This window comes from Melospiza melodia, chromosome 4 (assembly GCF_035770615.1).
Source record: "Melospiza melodia melodia isolate bMelMel2 chromosome 4, bMelMel2.pri, whole genome shotgun sequence".
NCBI lineage: Eukaryota > Metazoa > Chordata > Aves > Passeriformes > Passerellidae > Melospiza > Melospiza melodia.
The window spans coordinates 73,840,489-73,868,411 of record NC_086197.1 but is presented as its reverse complement, the minus strand read 5'-3'; the positions used below and the strand labels follow the sequence as shown (position 1 = coordinate 73,868,411).

Here is a 27,923-nt window from a genome sequence, read left to right as displayed (position 1 = left end):
AGAACTCTAATCACCTGCAAAGCAGAAATGATCTACCTGTGACAATGACAGCAGAACTATACACTTATGGGAAAAAATGAACTGATTTAGCATGTAAGAAAAAATCTATCACTAATGGACTAGGTTTAATGCTGAGATTATGGCATGAGAGCAGAACATTTAAAGCAGTTCAACTTTCAAGCCTAACTATGGACACCAAGTTAGGATCCTGCATCTCCAGGCTTCAAAGAGGGAAGCTCTACTAGCCTGCTCAGGAAGGTCCTGCTAACTTACTGCCTTTGATCTCAGCTGGCTGCTCTATCTCAAGGCCAACAGATCTAAAGGCATCCTAAAGCTAACAAAAACTATTACCCACTTTTAAATACACACAGTTAATTCTATGGAGATCAATGCTGTCATTTACTGAATGAGACCTCCACATTCATGTTTGGCAGTTTTTTGTACAATGTGTTGGTACAGATCTACACACTCACTACTTAAGTCATCAATACACCTTGCTAGAAGTTTCTCTGGTGTTCAGATCACCTGTCTGATCTATGTCACTTAAAAGAAACTGCATTTTTACATCCTTTAGAACAAACACATGTCACCTAACTCTCATAAAAACTGCTGAAAGAATGAGAAAAGGATGGGATTATAAAAAACTAAAGCAGTAAGGACAAATTGAGGCTGCTCCACTGCCGAGAGCCTGTTAATCAGCCTGTATCAGGTGACAAGCCTGAAAACATGCAACTTCTTTTTCTCTCCTTACAGCGATGCCTTTTCAGGACTACCTAAAAACAGAGGCCTAAGGCATCAACAGCAGTTATTGCAACCACCAGTTTGTACTCTCAGGGATGGAGCATGGGTGGAATATTACACGCAGGTTAGAGCACTAGGTAAAAAAGCAGCAAAAATAAAATAAACTCTGTCACTTTGCTAACGAAAGATGTAAAATTACAGTCCAGCCTAGCTTAGTGACAGCACAATAATGAGACCTTCTACACTCTTAAAGTGAATGGATTAACTCCTTTGATTACTCCTAGATTTTACCCAGCCACAGCAAACTCTAAGCTAGCAGCATGGATCTAGCTATCCTGGCACAAAACTCCAGAGCAGATGGCTATATGTACCCCTTTGGCCATCTACTCTGCTTTGTACAGGGCTCAAATTATTTATTTCCCAAAATCCTAAGAAATGGCAAAAGTTCTATATTTTTAGATTTGACATTCAAGAAATGACATCTCTTTAGAGCAATCTGTAAACTCAATAACTATGTTGAATTGTTCTCAAATAATGTAAATTATTGTATTTCCTTCCTCAATGAACATTTATCATTGAAATCTGCACACAATTCCCAACTGATTTCTTAACAATCACTTTTCAAAATGAAGCATCTCATACTGAGATCCAGAATAACACTGTCTTAGTCATTCAATGGCGCTGTTTCATTTTTAACTATGAAATTCTCCTTTATAAAAAGCCTCTTTTTTTTCCTGGACTTAAATAGTCTACCTCAGTTCTTTTCTATACTAAAATCTTGGCTATATTTATGTTGGCTTTCAAGGACTCTCATTAAAGAAACTGTGGGAGTGAGACGAAAATATTGTATGTAACATATAAAGGAAATAACTATTCTTGGTTTTTAAAAAGTGTTTATTGCACCATGCTTTGAAGAAAGCTCTGGAAATCCTGTGACAAAAGTAAGAACTAGGTGCTAACTCACTGCAACTATTACTATAGAATATTTTTGATGTCTATGTAGCTTGCAGAGCACAGGAAAAATCCCTGTCTAGGTCTGTAGTAAATAACATGGACTTAATTTTCTCTAGCACTACAAGGAGTGTTTTTTCCCACAAAAGCATGTGACTGAAAAAAAGATGTCTGAAACTTGTAACTAATATTTTCAGGCTTGAATGCTGTAGTTGATTATACATGGACTATAAATCCCTCCACTTGCTGGCAGTGCATGCATTCTTTAAACACAGTGAAATTCCATGGAGATCAGCTACTCACCACATGAATACTTACAGAAAAAGGAGAATTCCTGTGTTGGCCAAGGCAAAAGCAAGACCCAAAATCCCACTGCCCATAATTGCATTGCTGAGGTTGAAAACAGACATTCCCAGTGAAGTAGTTCCTGGGATCTGGAGAAATAAAGACAGATGTGTCAGCAACAGCTTGGAACAGAGCAGGGAAATGCACCCCTGCTTCAAACCCCATGTTTTGCGATGTACCAGATGTAAGTAACTACTGCTATGAAAAGGATTTAATAAAAATTGTTTGAAAGAGGAGAAAGCATCACTGAACTCTGTCACAGCTACGCTGCTCGCTGCCCAATAGGTTTTGTAAACTGCCCTAAATGGCACAGGCAGCACACAGCTCATACTGCACTTTCAGTTTTAAACCCCATCTTCCACTACACCTGAGAAACATCCTGGATGTGTAATTCATATATGGCAAAGCCATAAGGGACCACCACAGCTTCCTGCCCAACAGAAGCCAGAGGGATTCCCTTGCCTCAACCCAACCAATATGCTCGGGGGTTTTGTTTTGGGGTTTTGTTTATGTGCCGATCCCAGGCAGTTCCTACTGGAAATTGAATTCAGTTATAGTTGTGTCTGCCCAGCACTTTTGAAAACAATGTCTAAAGGCCTTTCATATACACAACATGCAGCTCCTTTTGACAGGGAACAGAGCAGTGAGAGAGACTTACATATTCATCACATTTCTTCTTCTCGAGGTGGCTGTTTGTGAGACTTCTTCTGCTTTCTCGATCCGAAATAAACTTGCTGAAAGAAGTCAGAGGATTTATTTCCAGCAAGTGCTTAGAAAATATGAACACAAGGTCCTGTGAAGCAAGTACAAGAAGAAACCAAACAGACTTCTTCTTCCCCTCCCTATCAACCTCAAGACTCCTGGGCACCAGCTCAATTACTTCCTGCCTTGCCAGGCTGGAAGGTCCCAGGCACGTGGCCCAGCAGGCAGTGGTGATGACCCTCCACAGAAGAGGAAAGAATAACAGCATCCTGGGCACTGAGGATAAAATCAAGCAGTTACAAGTCCTAAGTGGGGAACTAGGGACTGCAGGTGCCACTGGCCAGAGACAAACCCCTGTCCTCTGCATCCTCCAAGGATTATGGGAGAGGCTCATAGTCTTTTACATGATTTTTGAGTCAAGATTATGTTTGTGTACTGATACAAGAAACCATGGATTAAGATCTGACCCTATGTGCTGAGCATCCAGTTGACTAGAAACTGTAAGCCAAATTGTACTCTAAATTCTGTATTATGCTACTTACAGATTGCACTGCATTGATTCTGCTTGTTGAAATCCTGTGCCATTCTAATAATAAATTCTGTGCTACACTAATCATAACATCCTGCTAAAAAATAAACCTTTAATCGTAACTATGAATTACTGCCATCATCATTCTGCCAAGGATCCCTAAAAGATGTCACTGTCTCCTCACTGTCAGGTGACACTGCAAAACCCTACATTGCTACTGAAACCTTAAGCTGCCTGTCCTGGTTTAGGGCAAATTTGGGAGAAAACCTCCAAAGGGGTGCCTCTAGAAAGCAAATTCAAGTGGGTCCTCCCCCAACTGATTCAGGAAAAGATTTCCTTGGAGGAAAGTGGAAAAATCGGTTTATTTAACAGACAAAGCATTTACCAGCACAGAAAATGAACAATATTAAACAATAAAACTTCTTGCCAATCTGAAGAGATGACAAACTCAGAAAGTCCTTTTTGTGGGCTGTAGCTCAGCTCCCCCAGTCTGTTAGCAATCCCTCTTTGGCAGGATATGTCGCAGGCCAGGCCAGGCCCCGAGGGGCCACAGGTGTGAGCTGCTGGTGCTCCTCTGGGTGCTCAGTCCAGAGCAGGTTTAAACAGGTCCAAGAAAAAGAAAAACCACAGTCCAGGGAACTTCTCTGCCTCAGAGAGCTAAAAACTGGCTAAAAGCAAAGGAGAGCTCTGTCTTGCCATCTGTCCATCTGCAGACAACACAATCCAGGGGAAGGATGCAGGGGAGCAAGTGTAGTTTCTGACAACAAACTGCACACTTCTTCTCTCCCCCCCTTCTCTCTCAGAACCAGTCTTAAAGATGCAAAAGTTATTTCTGGGCTAAACAGACAAATGGGGATACAAGCATCATAAAGACACCCCAGGACACTGCCACACAGGGTTGGTATGGCTGGAGTTAAGAGGAGGAAGATGTGACACACATGCCACTGCTGACTGAACAGTCCTGAAGCAGGCAACCCGCTCTGCTGGTACACTGCTCTGGGCTACTGGATTTTCATCTAAGTGTCTTTCAAAACTCAATGCTGAATTCATCATACCGCAAAATTAAACACTTCTGTGCAGGGAAAAATAGAATAAACAGCTTTTCTTTCTCTTTACCCTTTTCTTGCTCTGTGTCCTTGATGTATCCACATTTAGGAACTTACTGTCCCCCTGTGGCAGTGTTGGCATCCTTGAGATTTACGACACTTCTGATCTGGATGTGCTGTTACTTTCTCACAGACCTTCCCTTCAGCAAACATGTTAGTTTGTATAAAGCATTCTTTCAGCTTTTCATCTTTTGAAGGTTTATGCACAATTAAGTCCCTGGCATCTTTGCTAATCCACAGATGGTTCTTAGTCTGCGCTGGCTAATGCCTCAGCCATGGTACACGTCACATACCTAACCAGGGGCTGTCACCAAGTGTCAGAGCCCATTTTAGCTCTAGCTACATTAAGCTGGCTCTTCTTAAATTGAAGCAGACAAACAACACTGAACACAAACAGCAGCACTGCTGGTCCTTTCCCACAGTGGGAAACATCTACTGGCCAGGGATGTATAGTTCAAACTGTGACTCAAAACTTTGCATCATCTCAATACATCCAGTAGTATTCAGGCTGGTAATAAATCTGTGAACTTGTAAAGACAGAGCTTGAGCAAACTTCCCTACTGCCCCAGTTGTGGCCTAATTACTGCTGATATGTATGCTAGCACAGCTTCTAAGGCTATGCCAAAATCATGCAGCTAAAATGCTGCTGACCTGGCTTCCACAGCTGACACACTGGGCCTTGTGTCTTCAACATTTTGTGTTTATGCCTTAAATCCAGGCATAGATGGCAAAATGTAATTTGTATTTTAGCTGGGGTTTCACAATTTTGCCTCCTGCCCATTGGTCTGCTTTGACTTCCTTTAAATCAATGAAAAAGAACTATAGGCTTCTCCTGTATTTTTTAAATACTAACTTCAGCAACTAATTTGCTGAAAAATATAGATATGATGTCAGATTTACCAGCTCTAACACAGTTGGAATTGATGGCTGAACCTCCCCCACCATTTTATGAAGTGAGAAGCAACCACTTCTAAGACAGACTGATCTGAAATTAGCTTTCCAAAGCTCACCTTATAGGTATTTCATCCTTGTGGAATAAAATCTCAACCTGATTCAGAGCATGTGCTTTTTCTCTTTCATGTCTGTTAAAGCCCATCTCTTGAACACAGGCAGCAGAGTGTGAACAGTTTGAAAAAGACATTCCAGCTCTCTCTCGAAACACCCTGCAGGCAATTTTTACAGGCAGGAGCACAGAGAAAAGTTTTGTCTCTTTTGGATTTGTAACTGCTGCTGGGAACATCTGCAGACTTTGCCTTCTTCTGTCCTTTATGGAGATCATGTGTCATTTTAGATTTTGTCAAGAGTTATGATAGAAGTCACTAGTCTGCTCCCCCCAGTTCTGCTCACCCCCCTGCAGCCTTAATAATTACAAAAATAACAAATTTGTGCACACTGTTATTATTGTCTTCTGGTATTAAACTTCCATGAAAATTATTGTTAAAAAACGAATACAGGATAAAGACAACACTTGAGTAACATTGCTTGAATATAAAAGTGACCACGGGACTTTCCATTAGAATACTTCTGACAGAATAAACAGCTTCTGCGAAGTTGGTATCTTCCACAGCCAACAAACATGTTATTTCCTTCTGGATGCAACTTTGAGAGAACTAGTCTGATTTGATAAATTGATCCAAAGTACTTTCTTCTGAGCTAGCTCTAGGGTAAAAATGGAGTTGGCTTGTTGCCCAGCTAGGCTCCTCATCCACCCCACATCAAACTGCACATTTTTCCATTTTTCTGTGTGATGCGTTCAGAAGGGCAGAGTCAGACATGGGGATGAGGGTACTGGGACCCCAAACAATGAGGGACATAGCACTGAGCCCAGCTTTCTTATGGGGGACTTCCCAGACCCAGGACAGCTTGCCCAGACAGCCCAGGGGATGTGGGCTCTGCCTGTGCTGCATTTGCTGTTGCAGGCAACTTAACCTGCAGGTCCAGAGCAGAGGTCTGCCTTGGGACAACGCTTGGTGTGGCCAGACCTTATGCCAGACAAGTTTTCCACAAATGAAAAATATTACTGATCTTAAATGAAATAAAATGAAAAAGGAAAAAAAAAACTACAGTGGAAGGTAATCCAATGAATTCAGCAGAAAAAAATTTTATCAAGTTATTGCTTTTTATAAACTTTTTTTTTTATTTCAGGGTGGTTTTTCTCCCTTAGAGCATATGAAAGGAAACATATGCTGGAGTACCGGAATTTCTAGTTAAACTGTGCCATGCATCTGCTCTGCTTAATGGACGTGCTTAGAAAACAAGCCATTCATTGTCACAGAATGCTGCATTTCTGACCTTTACGAATATGACACAAATTAAGTGAAACGCCTGTTTACACCGCCTCTCCCAGCCCTCCCAAGGAGCAGAGGCCAACTGTGAGAGGTGCTGTGGCAATGCACTGTAGGACTGTCTGTGCCATCAAAGCCTTGAGACTCCCTGACAAGCATGAAATCCATTTGCACTGTTTGTTGTCTTCATTTCAAATGATGCTTTACCCATCACTGAAAGACATAACCTGCTCTTACATATTTCTGCTTTCCTGTTGTGTTTCCTGTATCATAGCTGAGCATGAACACACTATGCACAACTTTTCTGATACATTAATGAAGTATCCTGGCCAAGATACAATGAGCTCATCCTTGTGATGCATGAAGCCTCACAGCTGGCCTGGAAAGAATATCTTAATCTAATTATTTTCCTGGTTTGATTTAGTGCAAAGTAGAAACTTAGCCTTATTGATAAAGTGGTTTTAAAAGGATGATGTTTAACTATGGTTTCCAAATTTAATTTATTTAAGGACTTCAATGAGAAATGTTTGATAAAGGTGATACCCCCAAGCTAACCACTTTGGCTAAGCAGAGTTAGCCCAAAACCATTTAGCCATCTCAGATACGTTTAAACATAATTAAATTAAAATGGTATTTTATAATGCCTTAAACATTTGTTAGGGAAAGCTAGTTTTGCCAAGATGACAGAACTCTATCCTTAGGCAGCTTCTTAAACTGCATGCTAACTTGAGCAGTGGCAAGGATTTCCAGGGCAGGCATGAACAAGAAATGCAGAGGAAAGCTTGATCTGACTTACACTATGAAACTTGGACCAGATCTTAGCATACCTACTAACAACCTTGTTAACTGAACAAGGGGTGCTGATAACTTACTAGCAGCTGTAAACCAAGCCAGGCACTCAGACATCAGCTTCTTGAGAGCAGTGTTATAGTTATAATCAAGGAGTAGTTTATCTAAATACTGATTCACAATTATGTGCAGAGATGGCAAGGTTTTTAGCCAGGAGACACTGTTAAAAGTCACAAAATCCATGTCTGGGTTTCATGCAAATCTCTGAACTGACATTTTCGGAAGACATTCCCATTCAACATCTGCATACAAAGAAAAAGCCCTCTTAGTAGTACAGCCTCTTCAAATCAACATCCCCTCCCTACATATATTTAGGCCCAGAAGAGGCAGGAAAGTCAAAGGAACATACAGGATTCTTTTCCAAGATTAGGAAATATTTGGAGTTTACAGCCAGCTTTGGAATCAGCTTGTGCCTGGTGTACCATCTCCAAAAGACCCTTAAAAAGTTGCTCTACATTGAGCTTGAAAAACTACATCCTGGGAGAAAAAAAATTAAATTAAATACAGAGTGTAAAATCAAACAGGTTGAAACAATAAAAAAAAGTGAGTTGGTTGAAAATTAGAGATCTAATCTAAAGCTCAAGTGAAATCAACAGAAAAAGTCCCACTGATTTTGATGGACTTGGGCATTTTACAAGGCCTCACATCACGTGCCAGGCAGCACAAAACGTGTTGCTCCCTGTGCCTGTTAACCTCTTACTCCATGGAAAAAAAGGTGTCTGCCAAAATAGCTATAGGAAGGGACTAACCACATCCTTTCAGGATGCACGGGTGCAGAGCAGGATATGCCTGCTTGCTCGTCACCCAGCATGGCATGGAGGTGCTTGCAGCTGTGGGGGGCTCAGGGACAGCCTCAGCCCCAGGGCATGCTGGCAGGCTGCCCTGGTGCCAGTGCGCTGCTGCACTGGAAACTCTGGTCAGTGCCAGCTGCCTTGAAACTCTTGGTTTGGACATGGAGGGGGACATGAACAAACTGAGATATACAGGGCAAAATAGTCATGCATGGGATGCGAGTAGCTGTCCCATGAGTGCCTGGGCAGAGGACTAAGAGAACCATAATATGCTATATCCTATAGACAAATGATAGATCCTCTTCTGCAGAGGAAGCAAGTTCTCCAGAAAGGAATAGAAAATTGTGAAATATGTTAACCTGCCCTAAGAGCCAGAACAGTAATCAGAAATTCTGCCTCTGAGTTTCTGACCCTCTTTCATCACTCCACTTTTCTTCTTCCTTTGCAGGCAGTCTGGATCCAGCCCAGCTCTTGCCACACTTACTATGCCCTAGCTCCAGAGCACATGGTGACCACAGAGGACCAGGCACATACAGCACGCTCCTTCCCCACCCTCCATAAACATTCACTGACAATGAAGCGCCAGCAGGGATTTTCCCCATAACAGTTACTGATGGCATCAGCCAAAGTGCTGGGGAGGCACAGCCAGCCCAGTATAGCCACTCCTTGTCTCAAGGATGTAAATCCTCAACAGCCTCCGGGGAGTGAATTTACCACTGTCAGCCCCATAGCTCCTCTCCTTACAACATGAACCAGCAGGAAAGCAAGCAGGTTCATACTGGAACTGTTTTGTTTTGGCAAACTTGGAGGGTTTTTTCTCTTTCTCTTGCCTTTTTTTTTTTTTTTTTTTAACAGAAGTGGTTTGTGTTTCATTTTGGCACTTTCCATCAAAGCAGTTGCATCAGAAAATTCCTGACCAGCTCTAATCTCCATCAGCGCAGCTGCGCTGCGGTCGCAGCACCACCCGCCCTGCCGGGGCCGGCCCCAGGACTTCCCCTCGCCGGGGCTGGCCCCCTCCTGCCCCCACCCCGCCACCACCCCTGCTGCCTCTGCTGCTTCAATGGTGTGGACAATGCTGGGTGCTTATTCCCACACCTGCCACCAGGATCCGTGTCCACCCATGCAGTTGTGAGTCTCACAACTGACTCTAACCTCGCCTGGGAAAAAACAGCTCTGAATTTCATTTTAACGCTAGAAAGTGAGTTTCTCACGTAGCTGGAGAGGATGTTGCCAACAGGAAGAAAAGGCAAGAGAAGGAGATTTTAAAGATCATAAAACAGGTGGTGGCAGCCCCGCAGAAGGGATCACAACAATGTGCTGGCACAGCCTTCCCAGCAGGGCTGGATCCCTATGCAGGCACTGACTGGCCCTGTGCTCCACCTTGGTTTGCAATATTTGAACAGGAAGTTTGATCAAAACAGAGCTTCCTATTTTACAGCTCACAAAATACAAACAGGGTCTGTCAGCAGGTTTTTGCTGTAAACTGGATGGCTCAGCACCTGTTGGAGGCTGGCAGGAAGGGCTGGAGAACTGCTCTCTGGAGAAAAGGCTTCAGAAATGACTGTAAGCTTATAGAAAAAGCCAACAGCCTAATAATTGTATTGATAATAATTGCAACTAATAATTTTCACCAATATTGATGCATTTTTTTAACCTTCATCCGAGTTAGGTGTAAGATACAGTTTTACCATCTTCTTGCCACCTCTGCCTCAAGGGAGCAAACTGCTGCCCAGTTTATCTTGTCAAATTGCAAACACAGACTGGAACTACAATTGCTGCCAACCACACCAGCTGTAACTCCCCAGAAGCTTGGATACATGGAGGTGGCCAGACAAGCTAAAATTGTCATACCAGAGATGAAAAGTCAACTAAGAGACTTCTCCAAAATTATGCCATCATATTGTTATTACTTCTTTGCTGTGTGGAAGCAGACATCTAAAAATTTTGGCTTTTTGCTGCATTATATGTTTATGAATTTTATTAGACTAATTTGAAAGATTCAAAATGATGAATAAATTGCTACTCCGTTTGCTTTATCTGCTATTGCAGCCTATGCCCAACAGATGTTACGTATGAAATTCAAATTACATCTTCAAATGGAGCATGACTTGGTAATGAATAATTCAAGATACATACTGAAAATTAGAATGCTGTTTTTAAACAGTGTGTTTCTTAGCAGAGGCAACGTCAGTGGAAAAATACTCACCTATTTATCTGGCCATTTTCCACCTCTGTGAAATCATTTGAATCATTGCTGATGTTATCATCTTCAGGGACAGTCATATTCTGCAATTCGGTCAGTTCTAATCCAGCTTTGAAAGGCATGCTGAGTGAGAAGCTGTACCTATCCAAGTGGATCTTCAAATACTAGTGTTTGGTTGGTATCTTGTGAGTAAACTGGAGCCACAGTGTCCGCAACCTAAATCAAACAAAAGGAAAAAACCCAAGATGTATACCAAAACCAGCAGGCAATATCAAATATCACCAGGAGAAACCAGGGAAACCTGCATGGGAGGGACATCCATACCAACCAATTTTGTACTGTTAGATGGACCTCAGGTTATTATCTAAATACATTGCTGAACAATAGTAACCTTGTATGTCTTAATGAGATCAAGCTCATTAACCTTATAAATTTACCCTGTCCTGCAATCTATTGCTGAAGACAGTAATTTTTTTTAAACTTGTGAGCAAGCCCAGCCTGTTTGTTTCAGGAAAAAAGATTAACCTCAAATTAAGGAATAAAAACTATTTGCTTGTCCAAGTCTGTCCCAATTCAATATCTGGTGTTTGTCCTCTCTATGCTCTCCATTCTTACTTAAAAATATAAAATACATGTCCATGCTGATGCTAAGTGGGATACAAAGAGGGATAGAGTAATCCCGGTACTCTGTGCTACTAGCACATGTATTCCAACTTGTTAAGGATTTTTGGGAAAGCACAGGTGCAGTGGACACTTTGTTCAAATTTTTGGATGGTTAAACTTGTTACGAACAAGGAGAGAAACAGAAAAACCCAAAATCCCTAAGCTGATGTATCACAGAAAGAAAGAGCAATGTATACCTTGTGTCAAGCAGTTACTATCTAGAGACCAGGTGATGTCCCTTCAGATAGATGTGTTCCATAAAAGCACAGAGAGGAGCACCAAAGGCAGATCAGAGAGGCCTGCTACAGTGACATACTTCCTCATCAGCAATGCAAAGCAACTGAAAGACCAATATTTTCCGGAGCCCAACCACCCTCCGCTGAGCTACAACTCCAGCGTGGTAGTGAGGCAACAGCAAGTTACTCTGCACCACAACTCTCTCAATTCTCATTTTGTGAATGAATTTCCTGCAGTATTGCCAAACAACTATTCAGCCTGGGGTACGTGGTGAACCCTCAGACACCAGATTAATTTGGGGATATTTTAAATTCTCAGGGCTACCTCAAAGCCATTGAACAGCATGCAACCAGAGGCATGAACATCCCCAGGCTCCTGCAGGGCGAGACAGGAGGATGTAGTTCACTTGTTCGGTTATGACATCTGCCTGTTTCAAATTAAGTTTACAGAAGCCAGTACTTCTGTTTTATACCACATCCCCACCACACAGAAGATAGCTTTGCAAATGAGCAGCTTTTTCCCTGTAAATTCTTTCTCAGAAACGCCATGTTCAATTCCTCAAGAGCCCATCCTGTCCAAAGTTCAGGTGCCAAGTTTAAAGGCTATCCTCGAGGCTAGCAGCAGGATCCCTTCTCTTCAACTGAAGGAGCAGCTAGGCATGTGATTATAGCAGCAAACACTGCCTGGTGCAAGGGTAGAGTTTGGGGTGTGTGAGCTGGGTACTTTTCAACTCCTCTGCAAAAGAGATTTCCACTACAGATAGCAGGAGAAAACTGCTCAGGTATTAAATGTTGGCACAATAAAATATTAAAAAAAAAAAAATTTGATTTAGGCTGCTGATAAATAAAGGCAGACTGGCAAGCAGGGGTTGGTTTTAGCATTCTGGAACAGTCTTCCCAGAGGCTGCAGGGATATAACAGTCTACCTATTTTGGAAGAGAAGCACAGTCTTTTTATAAAAGGATAAAGCCACAGGAGACAGCAACTGCTGAGGTGGCAAGGACCAACCTCACTGAATTCTGAAGTTTCTTGTGACCGTGAGCTCCTAAAATAAACAATTTCTTAAGAGACCCGGCAACCTCTGTACCAGGATCTGGGTCCCCTGGCATTTTAAAGCTCCTGTATAAAGGTTCAGCTGAGATTCAAGCAGAGAAGCTTTTCCTTTGGGCACCGTTATGCATCATGATGCCCAGGAGGATTTTCAGAACTGCCTTGACATTGCCTGTGCTTAATAAATTCCCCATTAAGTGTCTCAAAAGCAGGTGCTGAAATTAGCAGCCGTGTGAGGTAAGCAGCGCACTGGAGAGCGGCTGCACAGCTCACTGACGTGCGGCTCCAGCTTCGCCCTCTGCCCCTCTGTCCCTGAAACACTGCAGCACCAGACTGGCAGCAACACAGCTCCCCGCTTCATTCCCAAGGAATCTTTGCAGCACAAAAGTGACAAGCTTTGTCTGTTTCAATCAAAACCCTGCTTCTACAGAAAACTAATTGAATGAAGACTCTTCGAGGGCATGTAGTGATAGGACAAGGGGGAATTGCTTTAAACTGAAAGAGGACAGGTTTAAGTTAGATATTAGGAAGAAATTCTTCACTGTGAGGGTGGTGAGGCGCTGGAACAGGTTGCCCAGAGAAGTTGTGGATGCCCCATCTCTGGAGCTGTTCCAAGGTCAGGCTGGATAGGGCTTTGTACAACCTGGTGTAGTGGAACGTGTCCTTGCCCATGGGAGAAGGGTTGGAATGAGGTGATCTTGAAGCTCTTTTCCAACACAAACCCTTCCATGATTCTATAGGACAGAGCAAAATCTTAGAGCAAGCTGAAGCACCAGCAACCATTTCAGCAGATTTCATGTTTCAGACAGACAAGTTGCTCCTGAAGCATCATGACAGTGGGCGTATCTCTGAATATGTGTCAGGTTCTTGCTAGGGTAAGTGATTTACTAAAAAACCACCATAACAAAAACAAACAAAAAAATCTTGAATCAAATAATGCATAGCACTGCCAAGTATGAGAAAACCTAATCTCAGCGTCAAAACATGAGGTGGGTAAGGAGAGAGTGGTGGGGCTGGGAACTGAGGTTTTCATTGTCATGGCATGAACTCATCACAGATCTCTGGCAAGTAAAACCAACATGTCCTCTGCATCTCCACCTATAAAATTAAGATGATAATAGCAACACTAATACTCAGTTTGTGAAGTGCTTGAAGATTTAGAGACGAAGGGGGATACAAGTGTGATACCAGGAATAAAACACTATGTAAATCACAAAATTTTTGCAATAACTTCATCTTAGAGATATACAGAGAAAACACTTTGTCACTGCTAATTACTCTGGGCACTCTCCACAGTCAATGAAGTATAGGTGGTCACATGAATTTCATCCCCAAATCACCTAGTCTAAACTTCAAGTTCACTCATGGGACAAATCACAGAGCCTAAATAAAATCTAAAATCCCAGAAGGTTAGGGATCATGTCAAATAGCTTAATTCCCAACAAATCCAGTGTCCACTCCAGACCTGTCACTTGGCCTCGACAGCAGAGCCTGCTGCTGGAGGACAACCCCCTGACCACCCATGGGAGGGGTCTGCAGTCACACTGAGTTGTTCCCTGCAATTGCAATAGCTTTGTTCCTAAAAGGAGATTCAATGCTGGGATAGCTGAGCAAGTTGCCACCTCAAGTGTGCATGCCACTAGTGCTGTGAGAAAAAAATCCCAAAATTGTTTCAACTAATAAAAATTCACCATATGTTGATACTGAGCTATAATGGAAGCAGCAGGGTAATATTTGTACTTCTACGGCCTTTTCATTCAAGAAATGTCTTAAAAGACATGCAAATAAAAATGCTATGTTGGCAAGAGTTCTTAGGCTGAGCTTTATTCCTAATTCAAATTGAAAGACAGTAAATAATCACATTAATAGTAACTGCAGAAATTCCAATCACCTCAGCCACTGTGCCTACTACTCTGTCCTGCTACTCAGCTTTTAACTTCTTGAAAGGAAAACCTCCAGAGACTCACAACCAAACCTCTTCTTCCAGACAAATACTTAGTAAATCATAAAGGACAAATCTGAATTTTGCTCTTGCTTCAAATTTTTCTACTCAAATGGGCAAGCACTTCTTCTTGTAAAAGGCATCAGCCGGAGAGAAGATCAGCAAAGAGCTAATGACTCTTCAAAACAAACCTCAAGGATCTGTGTTTGGTAGCTGACCCAGCTCCTCTGTTTGGTAGAAAAGCGTTGCTCTGGCCTAGCAACTTGGCTTTCTCTTTAAATCTCCCATTGTATGTCTTGTAAAAGCCATTACAGATAATTTATTTGCTGTGTGCTCCTTGCAGAATATGGGAAAGATTACAACTGGTCACAACTTCAGGAGGACTATGAGATGACACAAGAAGAAAAAATGAGCTTATTATTTTCAAGGACACAGAGACCTTCACAAGCCATTAAAACATATTCCAAGAACTGTATTAATTTTTTCTGTTGACTTGTGAAACATAAAAAAAATAAAAATCCCTGCAACTTCATTTTCCTGGACTGTAAAAATTCCACAAGAGCAGTAATGGGATCAAAAACTTTATGTTTGGAAAAAATATGATAATACAGACAATCTATTTCTTCTGGTTCATGCATGAATCCTTTCTAGGCCATACATGGAAGAGGTATAATCTCAGAAAACACTTAGTCAGAAGCTGTGTTTCTAAAAAGAACATCATCACTCCTGGTAGTAATCACAATGGCTTATTTCATGTTTTTTTCATATCCTGTAAATGACACAGTTCCATAAGTGTAATCTTAAGGCACGTGGCTGCTCAAAAGCTGACCCAGTACATGAGAGGCATTTGGGCAAGTGGTCAATCTGGACCACATCTAGTCCATCTCTGGGTATGGTTTTTGCAATATGCCCTTCCACTGGGAATTTCATTCACTGCACACTTCCTGCAGTCAAATGGTCTTGGGGCTGGTAAATATCCAAGACACACTAAGCACTTTGAACTATGGAAATCAAGATAATTTGCTCAAAAGACAAAATGTGACTCAACTTTCTTCTCAAAGAGAGTATTGCCAAGAAAAACTTGGTTGGTTACAAGTCATCAGAACCCTGCACTCGAGTTTCACACAAGCTGTTTTTAGCCCTGCAAAGCCTGAGATGTGATTCTTTGGTGATACTTTTGAAAGTTTTTCTAAGAGCAATGTGGCCAGTAAGACACCATGGATATAAATAATGAAACACAGAGACTGAAACTCTGTGTACGAACTATTCACTTAAATGACAGAAAGCAAGAATAGGCTTTATACGTAACAGTATCACACTGGGAGGCAGGGAAGCAACTATCAGCTTTTTGTTCTGCATTGGTGACACCTGACATGAGGGACATAAAGCTCCAGACTTACTCCTCATCTACAGAAAGGACAAAATGGAGAAATGACAGAAGAGCCACTGAGATAACAAAGAGCTTGGAAATTAGACTGACTCACATCCACTGAGCAAGCATCTGCAGTGCTTGAAATGTCATTGCCTCCAGCTCCTCAGCTCTGCCCCTCTGCAGCAGACTGCAGCCACAGGAGCAGCGGAAGGAACCGGGTTCACCCCAGCCCCAGTGGTGTCCCAGCTGGGTCCAGGTGCCACAGAGAACCAACAGGGTGCTGGCACCGTCCTGCCCATCGGGGCAGTGCCAGGATGAGGGCAGCGCGGTGGCCAGAAGGCCTTGGCGCTGCTGCAGCCATTTGCTTGGTGTCTGCAAGCCGCCCCCTCTCATCCCCAGGCTCCTCTCTCTCACAACCCCCACAGCATGCAGGATGGAAACAGTTAAAAGATAAGATAGGGGGGGGGAAAACAAGTGTCAGAAGTCTTGGGAAGGAAGCTCAGAAAAGGGTGCCATAAAACAGAAGTGATGAGCACAAATGTGGATAGTCAGCCATTCTCTTGGTAGTGCACGACCTTGTGCTGCAACAGGAAAACGTTCCTGCTCTCCCCCATCACTGTCCACACTGCCCTTCCATGCTGCCATGAAGAAAGGGAAGGCAGTCCCAAATTAAGTTTCGACAGGCTACTCAGCTGATCAAAGGCAGGCAAATAAGAAACCATAAAATCCCAGTCTGATTCACCAAGTGATTCATTACTTTAGGCAAAACACTTAAAGATGAGCCATAAAGGAAAATGGTCTTAAGTACATTTTTGTTTAGAGCCCTTCCCAGTCAAATTAGGAAAGGCATTTGGCAGAGGAATATAGTCACATTTTTTCCTAATTATATTTCTTTGTGAAATCCTCTCGACAGTCTTGGTTTTCAGAAGACATCCCACAACGCACCGCCACAAATAAACGCACTCTTGTCTTCCACAGAGAGTGGAAATTCTGTATGAGTGGGGCTTTATGGGTCACTGCAACAAAACACACTATCCAGATGTATTTCTAAGGGTTAAACAGCAGCTTTGAAATTCCCATTTAAGTAAACTTTTGTACTACAGAAGGAAGAATCCTTTGTAAAAGCTCATGTGTAACTCACTTTTCCTCTGCCCCAGTTTACAAGTAATTTCTCTGCCTCAGTTTTCTTGACTGTAAGAGACTTGAAGCAATATTTACCTGATAAGCTTGGGTAAATATTTTAAGCACTAACTGCAAAACATGTAAAAGCTGCCATTTTTCCCAGGAGCAGCTGCTCAAACTTCTTGGATTGGATTAAGGTCACAGCAGTAAGTATCAATCAGAAAGAAAACTGAATTCAGGCTTAAAATATTTAAATATTTCCATAACATCCACTTGTCTTCACAATACAAACTTGTAAGTGATGGTTATTATCATGTTAGTTGCTACGCAGATTCCAACAGAAATGAACAAGATGCTAAAAAGAGAGAGAAGAGCACAGGAGAGAGTCCCATTTCTGCTCGGTCACCACTCTTACACTGCTAAGAACAAGCTCCCAAAACAGCAAACACAGACAAAATGTAGGACAGAGACCCAGGATGAGCATTCTCCAAGCAGGAAGGCCGAGAGAGCACTGCCTCCCCTTCCACCCTTTAGTACCCTTGCAAAAAGCAGGATTTGGGCACGAAGGACAATTGATTCTCCACATTTTACAGCAGTCTGCAGAAAGCCTCAAACTTGGGGGATAATCCTCTTCACACGGGTATGTGCAGCTTGGTGCTCACTGCCAACAGCCGTCTCCCATCCTCACCCAGGCTGGAGAGCCCAGTTGGTCCAACTACAGCATAAATAGTCTCAAGTGACGAGACAGAGGATGCTGCAGTGTGCTTCAGTGAAGTGCTCTCTCTATGGTGCCTCTTAAAAAGAAAAAAACCCGACCTTCGGAAAAGGCAAAGTCAAATAGGAGTCATTCAGCACGACAGTGAAGCAGATCCCGTTTTAGTCAGTGAATTTCCACCGAGCCTCAGCAGAAGGCCCCTGCTCACCAGCAATATGGCAGTTCGGAGATTTCACGCAGGTTTTGCAAAGCGGATTTCAGCGCCATTTCGGCATGGGCTTCTAGCCTGGAAAGGGCAGTTACTGATACCTACATCCTTCAGCAACAGATGGAATGTCCTTTTGGAGGCTTTTTAAACGAAGTTGGTGTTTTGGTAGAAAATGAAGTAAAATTTAGATGGAGGATGCTGTTTCTTTCTCCTCCTGCAGCTGTTTTTATTTCTTCTGATCTATGAAGGTTATTCTCAGAATGTAGGGGATTTTTGCTTTGTTATGCTTTTTATTCCTGCAATATATTTTATCAACTAAAATGTATCTTTTTCTTACACTTTACTTCTAGAACAATGTTCTATGTTATTTTGCCTTTCATGCACAAGTAAAAGCCAAGCAAACCCGAAGATGAAGGAAGAAGAGCACAGGTTCCTATTCATAATTTGGATTAAAGGTTGGTAAATATGCCCCACAGCAGTCTGGGATTCTGAATAGCCTGCGGACATGAGACGAGTTCAGCTGGTAGTGCAAGAAAACTACAGCTTCTCCTTCCATAAAACCAGCTGCCAGATCCAGGGTTTATTTCAGTCCTTGCAATGTCACATAAACAAAGCACGGCTTTACACACCTCATGGTCTCCTCCCTCACAAGGAAACAGACACATCCTAATGCTACAGGTTGCATTACGAACTCTGCAGAACAATGGAACAAGCCCCCAGCCACAAGAGCGTGCTGGACGCCCCCACGCGTGAGCCAAGGCACCCCGGGCATTCACCGGGGCCTCTTTTTGTTCTCGCCTTGGCTCACGGAAAGCGACCACCTCAGCTGTTACTATGTATTTACGGGCACCACGCACACGCGTGCGCGCCATGGGCCCGGACTGCATTTTCCGAATACCGTAAAACTTGCACTGACCCCACGGCAGCGCTGGGTTTAAGGGAAAGGCAGGAACGTTCCCGGGGCACGGCCACACCGCGGCCGCGCACGCTGCCCGGGCTGCGGCACCCGCCACCCGGCCGTCATAAGGGGCAAACTCATTTATTATTACTACATTTTTTTTCGCCGCCAGCGGAAGCCCGTAGCCACAGACTGCCAGGTTTTTGTTTTATTTCTGCGGGTTTTGTTTGTTGGTGGTTTTTTTCCACAAACTGCTGCCCGCCTCAGCAGTCGGCGAGGACAGCATCGCTCCCGCCTCCGGCGCGGCAGCGCGCCCCAGCCGCGGGAGATGCCGCATGGCCGCCCGTCCCCTCGTCCCCTCCGCCCCGTCGGGCTCCCCGAGCCCCGCCCGGCTGGCTGCTCGCGTTTTTAGGGTTCGCACCGGGCAGCACCAGGGGCGAGCAGACTCGTTCGGCAGGGGATGGGGGAGGGCTGCGCGCTCGGCGGGGACAAAGCGCGGGCGGCGGCGGGCTCCGGGCTCCGGGCTCCGGCCCGCGCTGCGCGGCCGCGGCGCGGAGACAAAGGGGGCGCGGGGAGCCGCGGCCCCATCCCTCCCTCCCCTTGCATTAGCCGCTGCCGCCTACCTTCCCCAGGAGCCGCGGGGACCCTCCGAGAAGCGATCCGCCTTTTCCGCCGGGATCCGACTGGAGAACCCCGACAAATAATTACAGTGATAAAAATAAAATAAAATTTAATTGGAAAAAAAAAAAAAAAAGAAAGAAGAAGAAGAAGAAGAAGGAGAGAAAGGGGGGAGAAGGGGGGTAAATGAAACTGGCGAAACGAAAACGACGAGAAAGATGCCCTTCCTCCTCCCGCCGCGGGTGTGTGCATGTGGAGGTGGGCGGGCTGGCGGGAGCGCGCCGGGCGCGCGCCGCGCGGGGCCGGCGGCGGGGCCGCGCCTTCAGGTGCTGCGGGGCTCCGCGGGGCGGCCGCTCACACGGTCCGGGCAGGGCAGGGCACCCCCGGGACCCCGGCACGCACCGCTCCCCCGCCGCATGGACCGTCAACACCTTTCCTTAAAAATAAAAAAATTTTTTTTACTCTTTTTACAAAGGACAGTAATTTTTTTTCACGCACGGTTGGAGAACCCCTCCTGGCAGCCAGGCTGGATTTTTGTGACTTGAAATGGCTACGGAAGATCTGGCACTATTGTGTTAGCCGATTTCCTGTTGTGTCATGCAAAAGGTATATGCTGAAAATGCTGCCATTTGTGCAAGAGGTCGGAGTATTTCCTGCTGGGGCAAGACGCCTTCCTTAAAATGAACGGGGGAATTCAATGCACGGATGATTTACTGTAGCTTGTTATTTCCATCCTAATATCTAGAAAGCATTGCATGAGCTTTTTGGCTTGGAAAAAACTTTTCAAGAACTAACCTGAAGCAAGATGGTATTGCAGCTGTCCTTGGCTGCCCTCCCCTACAGAACACATGACTTGCATGGGGTATCACAAGGCAAAGAATGAAAGGGTGATGGAGCCTGTGGGTTTGGGTGCAGTTTGCCTCGCTACCCATGGACGGTAATGGCTTCTGGGAAGCTTTCATGGCAACTCTTTCATAAGCTTCTTGAGGTGCTTGCTCTGGAATTTCCACTGCTATGTCTCATAAATGTCAGGCCAAAAAGGCAGATGACACACATGAAGAACTGTGGTTTTCAAATTACTGATTTGCATACAGAAATTGGATTTCTGTTTTGGTATTTTCACAATTTTAAATTTTTTTCCCCAGTAGAGCAGTTCACAGAACCATAGAACCGTTTGGGTTGGAAGGACCTTTAAAAGTCATCTAGTGCAACTCCCAGCAATGAACAAGGACATTCTCAGCTATATCAAGTTGCTCAGAGCCCCATCCAGCCTGTCTTTGAAAGTTTTCAGGGATCCACCACCCCTCTGGGCAATCTCTTTCAGTGTTTCACCGCCCTCATTTTCCTTATATCTAATCTAAATTGACTCTCCTTAGTTTAGACCCTTGTCCTATTGCAACAGGCCCTGCTGAAAAGTTTGTCACTCTCTTTCTTATAGGCCCCCTGTAGGTAGTGAAAGGCCACAATAAGGTCTCCTTGGAGCCTTCTTTTCCCCAGGTTGAAAAACACCAACTCTTTCAGCCTTTTCTCATAGGAGAGGGGCTCCATACCTATGATCATCACCAGGACCCCACTGCTCCAGAGCCCCATGTGTCGCCTGTGCTGAGGAGCCCAGAGTTCTCTGAATGTGAAGTGCTGTGCAAGCAGTAACCTAATTAACACCTATTGCACCCTGCTAGGACAAGAGCCACATCATCCCAGCATTGAGAGTGAAGCCTGAGGAAGAGCTAGCTGAGCAAGGGCATTAGGGCAAGGGCTGATCTTTCAACCTCACTCGTGTGGTTAAACTTCTCACATCAGAATCATGTGCAGCTCCAGAGAAATTTAAGATTGACAAAAGATGTGGGACTGGATTTCAAGCCAGAGGCTTCACTCCCCACCCAGCCCTCAGTGCAAGGTACCGTGCCTGAAAGCAGAGGAACAAGTATTTGCAATTCACTGTGACTCACTTAGACTTATATATGGTAAACTGAAAATCAATCTCTCCCCCAGATTATTGAAGAAAAATGTGTATTATATAGTGGATGAGGTCAGGTGGTGTTGCTGTAGGGAATAAGAGGAAACTACTTTGGTTCTTTAAAACTAAATATGTATCAGGCTATCAGGTGAGTGATCATTGATTTGATGTGTTCTGCTACCTCCTTTCCTTTTATAGTTACAAAGGCAGGCTATTTGATTCTTACCTTGTCATGTGCATTCTTAGAATGGTGGTAATTATTTTTAATAGAATTTCAAAAAAAAGTCTTTAAAATATATTTTAACCAGCTCCAAAAAATTATAGTACTTCTCAGGAATGGAAAGGATTTTACTTTGCATCTTCAGTAGTTTAAACTTCTCCAAACTCCCTCTCAATATCTCTCTGATCACTGTTGGTTCTGTTTGCCTTGATAGGCTGTGAAACTTTGATGCTTGTGGCAAGCATCTTCTAGTTCTAGTTTTATGGTTTCTTGTAGGCTTTTTTCCAACAGATTTTCATGACAGTCACTCCTTATTGACCCTATTCACTCCTCCTGTGTCTTTCTCTTTATTCTTTTCATTCATTATCTTGCTCCTTTTCCTGGTTTAGAGATATACCACAAAATTCAGGAATTTACTGTAATATTTTTCTTTCTGTTGCCCATATTAACTGGTATGAGATGGTCATCCATCTAAAATCTCTCCTTGGATGTCTTTCAATGCACTTTTATCTAGTCCAAATGGGTCCTCTTTTCTTTCCTCTGAAATAACCCTGAGCCTTTCTCTGTTTGTGGTATCACCATTCTCATCCTGCTTTTGTTCAGACTTGTAGCTTCCAAATATCCTTTAGATCATATTTTGCCTGCCTAAAATGAATCAACAGCCATGTTCATTTTCAGAACTACCCTCTGAAGTGCAATGTTCTTCCAGAGTCTGGAATATTCCCTTCTGTACTCTCCTTCAAAAATTTATGCTTATTGACTAACTTATACTTACTAATGGAAACTGCTGGTATGCAACAAAAAATATATCTACATAATAAAAGTGAACTTAAATCAAAAGACACCAAATACTTCTTTGGTTGACTAAATTATTGCATGTGTGAATATTTGGCAATTTTCTTCATGCAGTTTCAGAATGCTGTTTGATTTGGCATGCATTTCATTGAACGTGGGGCTTGTTTGGCTTCTTTGTTGTCTTTTGCTTCCAAATTGCAGCAAAGCCTACCAGACATTCCAGACACAATTCTTGCACCTGAAACAAAGCTGATGACAGAGCATCATTAATTTTGTATGATTATCCGTTCAACTATTTTCCCCTCAGGCAAATATATGGCTGCAGCCCAGGGGGATGGAGTTGCTGGAGTCGGAGGTGGCTGTGCCTGGGGCAGAGGAATTCACGGCTGATGTGATGGGGCTGACAGGTGGAGCTGGAGGTGCTTACAGAGCTCTCTTCACCTCTATTTTAGTACATCCGTCACTGGCATGCTTGAACTCATGTGTTAGTGCTTGTGTGAAAGAGAGGAGAATAAAAGAGAACAGATCAGAAGTGTAAAGCCAGCTGAAGGACAAAATCCTGTGTTTTTCAGAGAAGGTGCTTGCTGACAGGAGGTGACCTTGAACCTCATCGCTATTCTGACTGCCGTTCAAGAATAGCGATGAAGCAAAGGGCGTAAGCAATGGCTATTTTTGCACCTCAGTACTCCATCTAAATCAAGTTGAACTAAAATGCACATAGAATTTCGTGCCTTCCCCCGCCCCCCCCCCCCTACTGTTTTTATTTTTTTTGGAAAGAGAAAGAAAATGTCCATTTCCTGCAGAGAGCCAAGAAGCTTAGGTTTGATAACAGAGTGTCTTAGCCATGGGACTGCTCACAGGAGGGGGCAGTACTGGTCCTCCTAAAGGAAGAAATTAGACAGGGAGATCCCTTTCTCACCAAAGCTTCACAGAGACTGTGTGCTCGAAAAGTCTTGGAGATGTGCTGCAAGGACAAACAAAATACTGACACCTACTTGGGCTGGGTGTGGTTCAAGCCCAAAAAAACACACGATGGGGCTTGCTGAAGTGAGTGAAGGCTTCCAAGGTGGAACAGTAAGCTATTTACTTCACAGTACAAATTTATTCCTGGAAATAAACTAAATGTTTCAACAAATATCTATGGATTCTCTAGTGCTGCTGTGCAAGGATTTGCTAGCAAACACAAAATATACGTTTTGGGGCTATCAATCACCACCATGTTAAAAGCCTTCTGGTACTAGCAGGGTCCTGACACTGAGTCTGTGACATTAGCAGAGGAGGATATTTTGCCTAGCAGCTGGGCAAGGCAGAACACCATTGACTGTGATGCATAATGTACGATCTGTACATGACTGGTCTTGCGTGATACTCTGAAAAGAGCTGCCCACACTTGTCACAGATTTTGTGAACACTGATAGCATCAACTGTGTTTAAACATGTGCTCAGCCGCCTCCAACCCTGCATGTTGAGACAATCAGTTTTCCAGGGCTGTGAAATCTTGCATGCATGTCTGTAATGCTGTGACCATGAGATGTTATCACTCGTTAGTTTCCTGGCCAAAGTACGGTATAGGACTGATGATGAGTAATCCTGGTTTAATAGGAGTTGTCCTCTGCTCTTCCTCTTTAGATTCAGGAATTCACACAACGAACCAGGTAGTTGTGCTTTTTCTCCTTAACTCCTGATCATCTGCTCTAACTCTTTTTTTCGGCCAGAACAAGTGTTTTACTGTGATACAAAGTTTTCAAACTTCTTGCATGAGGCTAAGGAAATAGCAGTGGCTAAAATAAAAGAGATTTACAATACAATAGATGCCTGCAGTGACAGTAGAAGTTTCATTTAAATAGATTTTAAAAGTAGGTGTAACAAGATGCTCTTTTATTTACTTGCCTTTAAGGTGTTGTTCTTGACGTCAGTTTATAGCACTATAGACCAATTTATATGATCTGAGTAGACCATAAAACTTTGATCTTTTTGAAATGAGTAAATTCAGATTTTGAGGTGACCAGGATGCTGAGTTGTGTTACAACATAAAGATGAGATCGTCTCTTCTTTTCCCCAGAAAAGAATGGGTTTTGCCATTCCATTTGTAGAGAGAACTTCAAGGGCTTGCTTAGTATTTTGAGAGATAATTACCTGTGATCTCATGTCAGAAATTGTCCTGGCAAATTGCAACTCCTAATTCCAGCATATACAGCATAGCTGTTGAGAGTGGGATGTGTCTAGCAACATGAGAAAATTGAAAACTGTTGTGAATTAAATTATACTAAAAATACTTAGTTATGTATTGTATTAAATTATACTAAATATAATTTGTTTAATCTAGGACTGGCCTGCTAGTGCAGAGCCCAGTAATTGAATTCTCCTCTTTTAAAGAAGATAGATTAAAAGGTAGATAGATATATAGATATAGATATATATATATGAAAGAAAAAAAAAAGAAAACTTAGTTGAGAATTTAGGTGCCAAATATTAAATATCTAAATCCATAACATTAATTAAAAGCGTTTGAAGTTGATGAGCATATCTCACTGCTGCTTAAATACATGGGCATGGAGGAAAATCAGTTTCTTTAGAAAGCAGAGTGCTCCTTTACTTGACTATGTGTGAAGTTAGGTGCTGACTTGTAAGTATCCAGGTTGTATGTACTAATCCTAGTGCAACCCTGCAATAACATGACCTGCTGACATCATGGTATCATGAAACATCATGAAATGGGAGAATTTGGAAAAAAGGAAAGAAATTTTTTTTTTGACAATCCCTATGTAATAAGATGACATAATATTTTCAGGATGGTGGAAAAATGGTGACTTCTTTAAATCACCACAGTAAACAAACGACTAATAAAGCTTAGATTTACACACAAGAAATTCAGACTCAGGGAGTAGAGGACTAGGTTTTAAAATTACGTCTGTTAAGAACAACTTGATGACCAATATTTTTAAAAGAATAAACCAAAACAAAGCTATTGACATGTCTGAGGGCATTTCAGGAAGGGTGGCTGGAATCTGACAGAAGTAGTCAATTTATTTAAAATCTGATGTCATTAACACATCTGTAAGACCAGACAGATGTCTCATGTGGTACTCAGGACCCATCTCATACTTCTGGTAATTACATTAGCTTTTGCAATTCTGTAAAATACAAACAAATTCAATATTCATTAAACGTAAATTAAATCAGTGCAAGCAGAATTTATCCCATCATTTACAAGGCTTTGGATATTGCATATTCCATGCAAGTCCCAGATTGTGACAGTGCTATATAGGCCAAGGCCATGCTATGTGCATATGTGTTCAGTGGTTATTATGTGTGCATGTCTTTAATGACATGTTTATGGAGGAGTAAAGTTCCATAGAAAAAGCATTAAACGAATAAAATTAAACACAGTGGAATTTCATGTTATAAATATAGCAAGGTTTCCTGATCTGCCTAAGAGAGGGAAGTTTCAAGCCTTGCTGGTGTGGCAGCTTCCCCTGGGTCAACACCAGCCTCACAGACAGGCTCTGAGCTTGAGCTGCCGATGAGGAGAAAAGACAAATAGCAGACAAAAATGTCAACGTATGCAGCTCTATTAGCAGTCATGCTTAAACATATTCTGAGGTACCTGTGTGGTAACTATTTCTCTCTCTGGTTTTGGGCTTCATGTAGCAGCTGTCATTAGAGTAATGAAGTGATTAGATCTGCTCTGTTGCCTAATTACAGGACTAGAAATGGCATGCGTTCCTGCAATCTAGTTAAGTACTCTATATCTGAATCCTCTGATTTCAAGGATAGTGTTTGGGAAATTATCTTTAGAGCACATAATTTTTTTTTAAAGTGCACTTGATTGAAGTGAGGAGTCAATCATATTGTGGAATTATTGATTACATTAAGTACTTTGAACTTACACAGTGTTTTTCATCTCAGCATCTCTTAGTATTTTGCTACAAGGGGCAAGTATTATTAGTCCCATTGCAAATTGAAAACTTGGGGAATAAAAAAGAAGAATACATTATTCATTTAGGACTCCCATCAAATGTTACAGCAAGACTAGCTAGTTAAAAACTAGATACTCTTTTCTTCAATGTCCTTGAGAGGATACAAGAGACCTTTTGTTGCATTTCTTTTGGGTAAAAGGATCTTCCGTGCGGGTCCTGGTGCTATAAGTTTTGGTTACAAAATGAGACTGCTCACAGTCTCCAGATAGATACAGCACCTACAACTTTTATTTCCCAGAACATGCCCCACTCTTCATACAATTTTATATAATCATATTAATGATAGAAGCACAGTGTTACAAGAGAGAAGACTTCACGTCTGCCTTAGTTACTGATATTTACCTCTCAGAAGGGCTGCCTTCATAGCAGCTCCTGACTCCTTTGGGATGGACAACTAAACCTGCTCCTTACCAGCATCTGTTTTATTGTCTTCCAGCAGCTGTCTATTTGCCCACATAAAATGTATTTCAACACTTAAATCCCTCTCCTGTCAGGGCTTACATCCCATAGTGTCCTGTGTGGGACAGTTGGTGTGACCAGAAGTTGAACACCTCAGTGAAGACTGCCTGCCTTGTCCTGCAGCCCCTTCAGACAAATCTGTATGTACTAGAAGAAGATGCTGTTCACTTAGCAATGCTTACAACTAAATGTGTACCCTCTTACAGAAACAAGATGATCATTATCAGTGGAACATACGCAACTCAAGCTTTGGCAGAGGCTCTTCACACTGGAAAAGGGATTCAGTAGTTTTGATTCCCACTGCTTTCACTCATCTACAGGTCCCTCCTGTTTCACCATGTGTTTCATGTTGCTTAGACAGAAGATGAAGAGAACAGGTAACAGTAACATTTTAACAAGACTGTGGCAGAGGTAGAGTGCAATAACATTTCAAAGACTCATGTAAGAGTCTAAATGTTGGTTTAAAAATATGTATCCTGAGGAAACTGATAGTAGAAAAAGTTCTTAGAAGATCAGAGTGCAACAAATGCTTTGCCAGTAGATCTGGTGTATAAAGCTCTGAGTAACCAGAAGGCAAAAGATACATTACAATATGTAGAATATATAAATTTACATTATTATTTTATAGCTAAAATTTAAAGATATCCAATATATAATCTATATTAGGTAATCCAATGTATAATCTATATTATCTGATGCTACTATAGCTCTTATAATAAATACATTTTTAAAAAAATCCTGAGTATGGGTTTAGAACTTGTATTTCATGCAGGAGCTTGACTGTAGTTTGCTAAGTATACCTAGTTCAAAATGGCCATTTGAAAACTCTGCCTTCCTAAAGCCTTGCTTTGGCAGAAAGCCATAGCCTGATCCCGCAAATTTTGTGCATTCAGGTACTGAAGTCACATTGGAAATATTGTTACGGGCTAGTGTACAAAGCCCAAGGTGTTTTTAGTATTACCATCATGGCTTAATGCAGATGTAAAAGAAAGGCATAATTGCATTTTGCAAATGTGTTCTGAAATATTCATGTTCATCACAGATGCTACCTGGTTCAGTTTGTGGATGCTTTTCTAGAAGATTGTAGTCCAAAACTGGTGTTCTCAGAAAAAGTTGTGGTGCCGGTTTTGCAGAGTCCATCACCCCTCTATGTGTGGGCAGGGGGGCTGTGAGAAGTGGCCTCTTA

At 42.6% G+C, this 27,923-nt stretch overlaps 1 protein-coding gene across 2 annotated transcripts in view; it reads right to left on the bottom strand.

Moving 5' to 3' along the window:
- Positions 1 to 19,577, bottom strand: part of SLC38A1 (solute carrier family 38 member 1) — a 42,600-nt gene extending 23,023 nt beyond the window's left edge. For both annotated transcript variants that reach the window (XR_010027611.1, XM_063155171.1), the window contains exons 1-4: positions 19,332 to 19,577; positions 10,506 to 10,718; positions 2,696 to 2,771; positions 2,011 to 2,126 (exon numbers count right to left, since the gene is read on the bottom strand). Coding sequence is in view for 1 of the 2 variants with exons in the window: in XM_063155171.1 (XP_063011241.1) it covers positions 2,011 to 2,126; positions 2,696 to 2,771; positions 10,506 to 10,624 (311 nt within the window). In the remaining variant the exon portion in view is untranslated. The remainder of the gene's footprint in view (positions 1 to 2,010; positions 2,127 to 2,695; positions 2,772 to 10,505; positions 10,719 to 19,331) is intronic.
- Between the last annotated feature and the right edge of the window lie 8,346 nt (positions 19,578 to 27,923).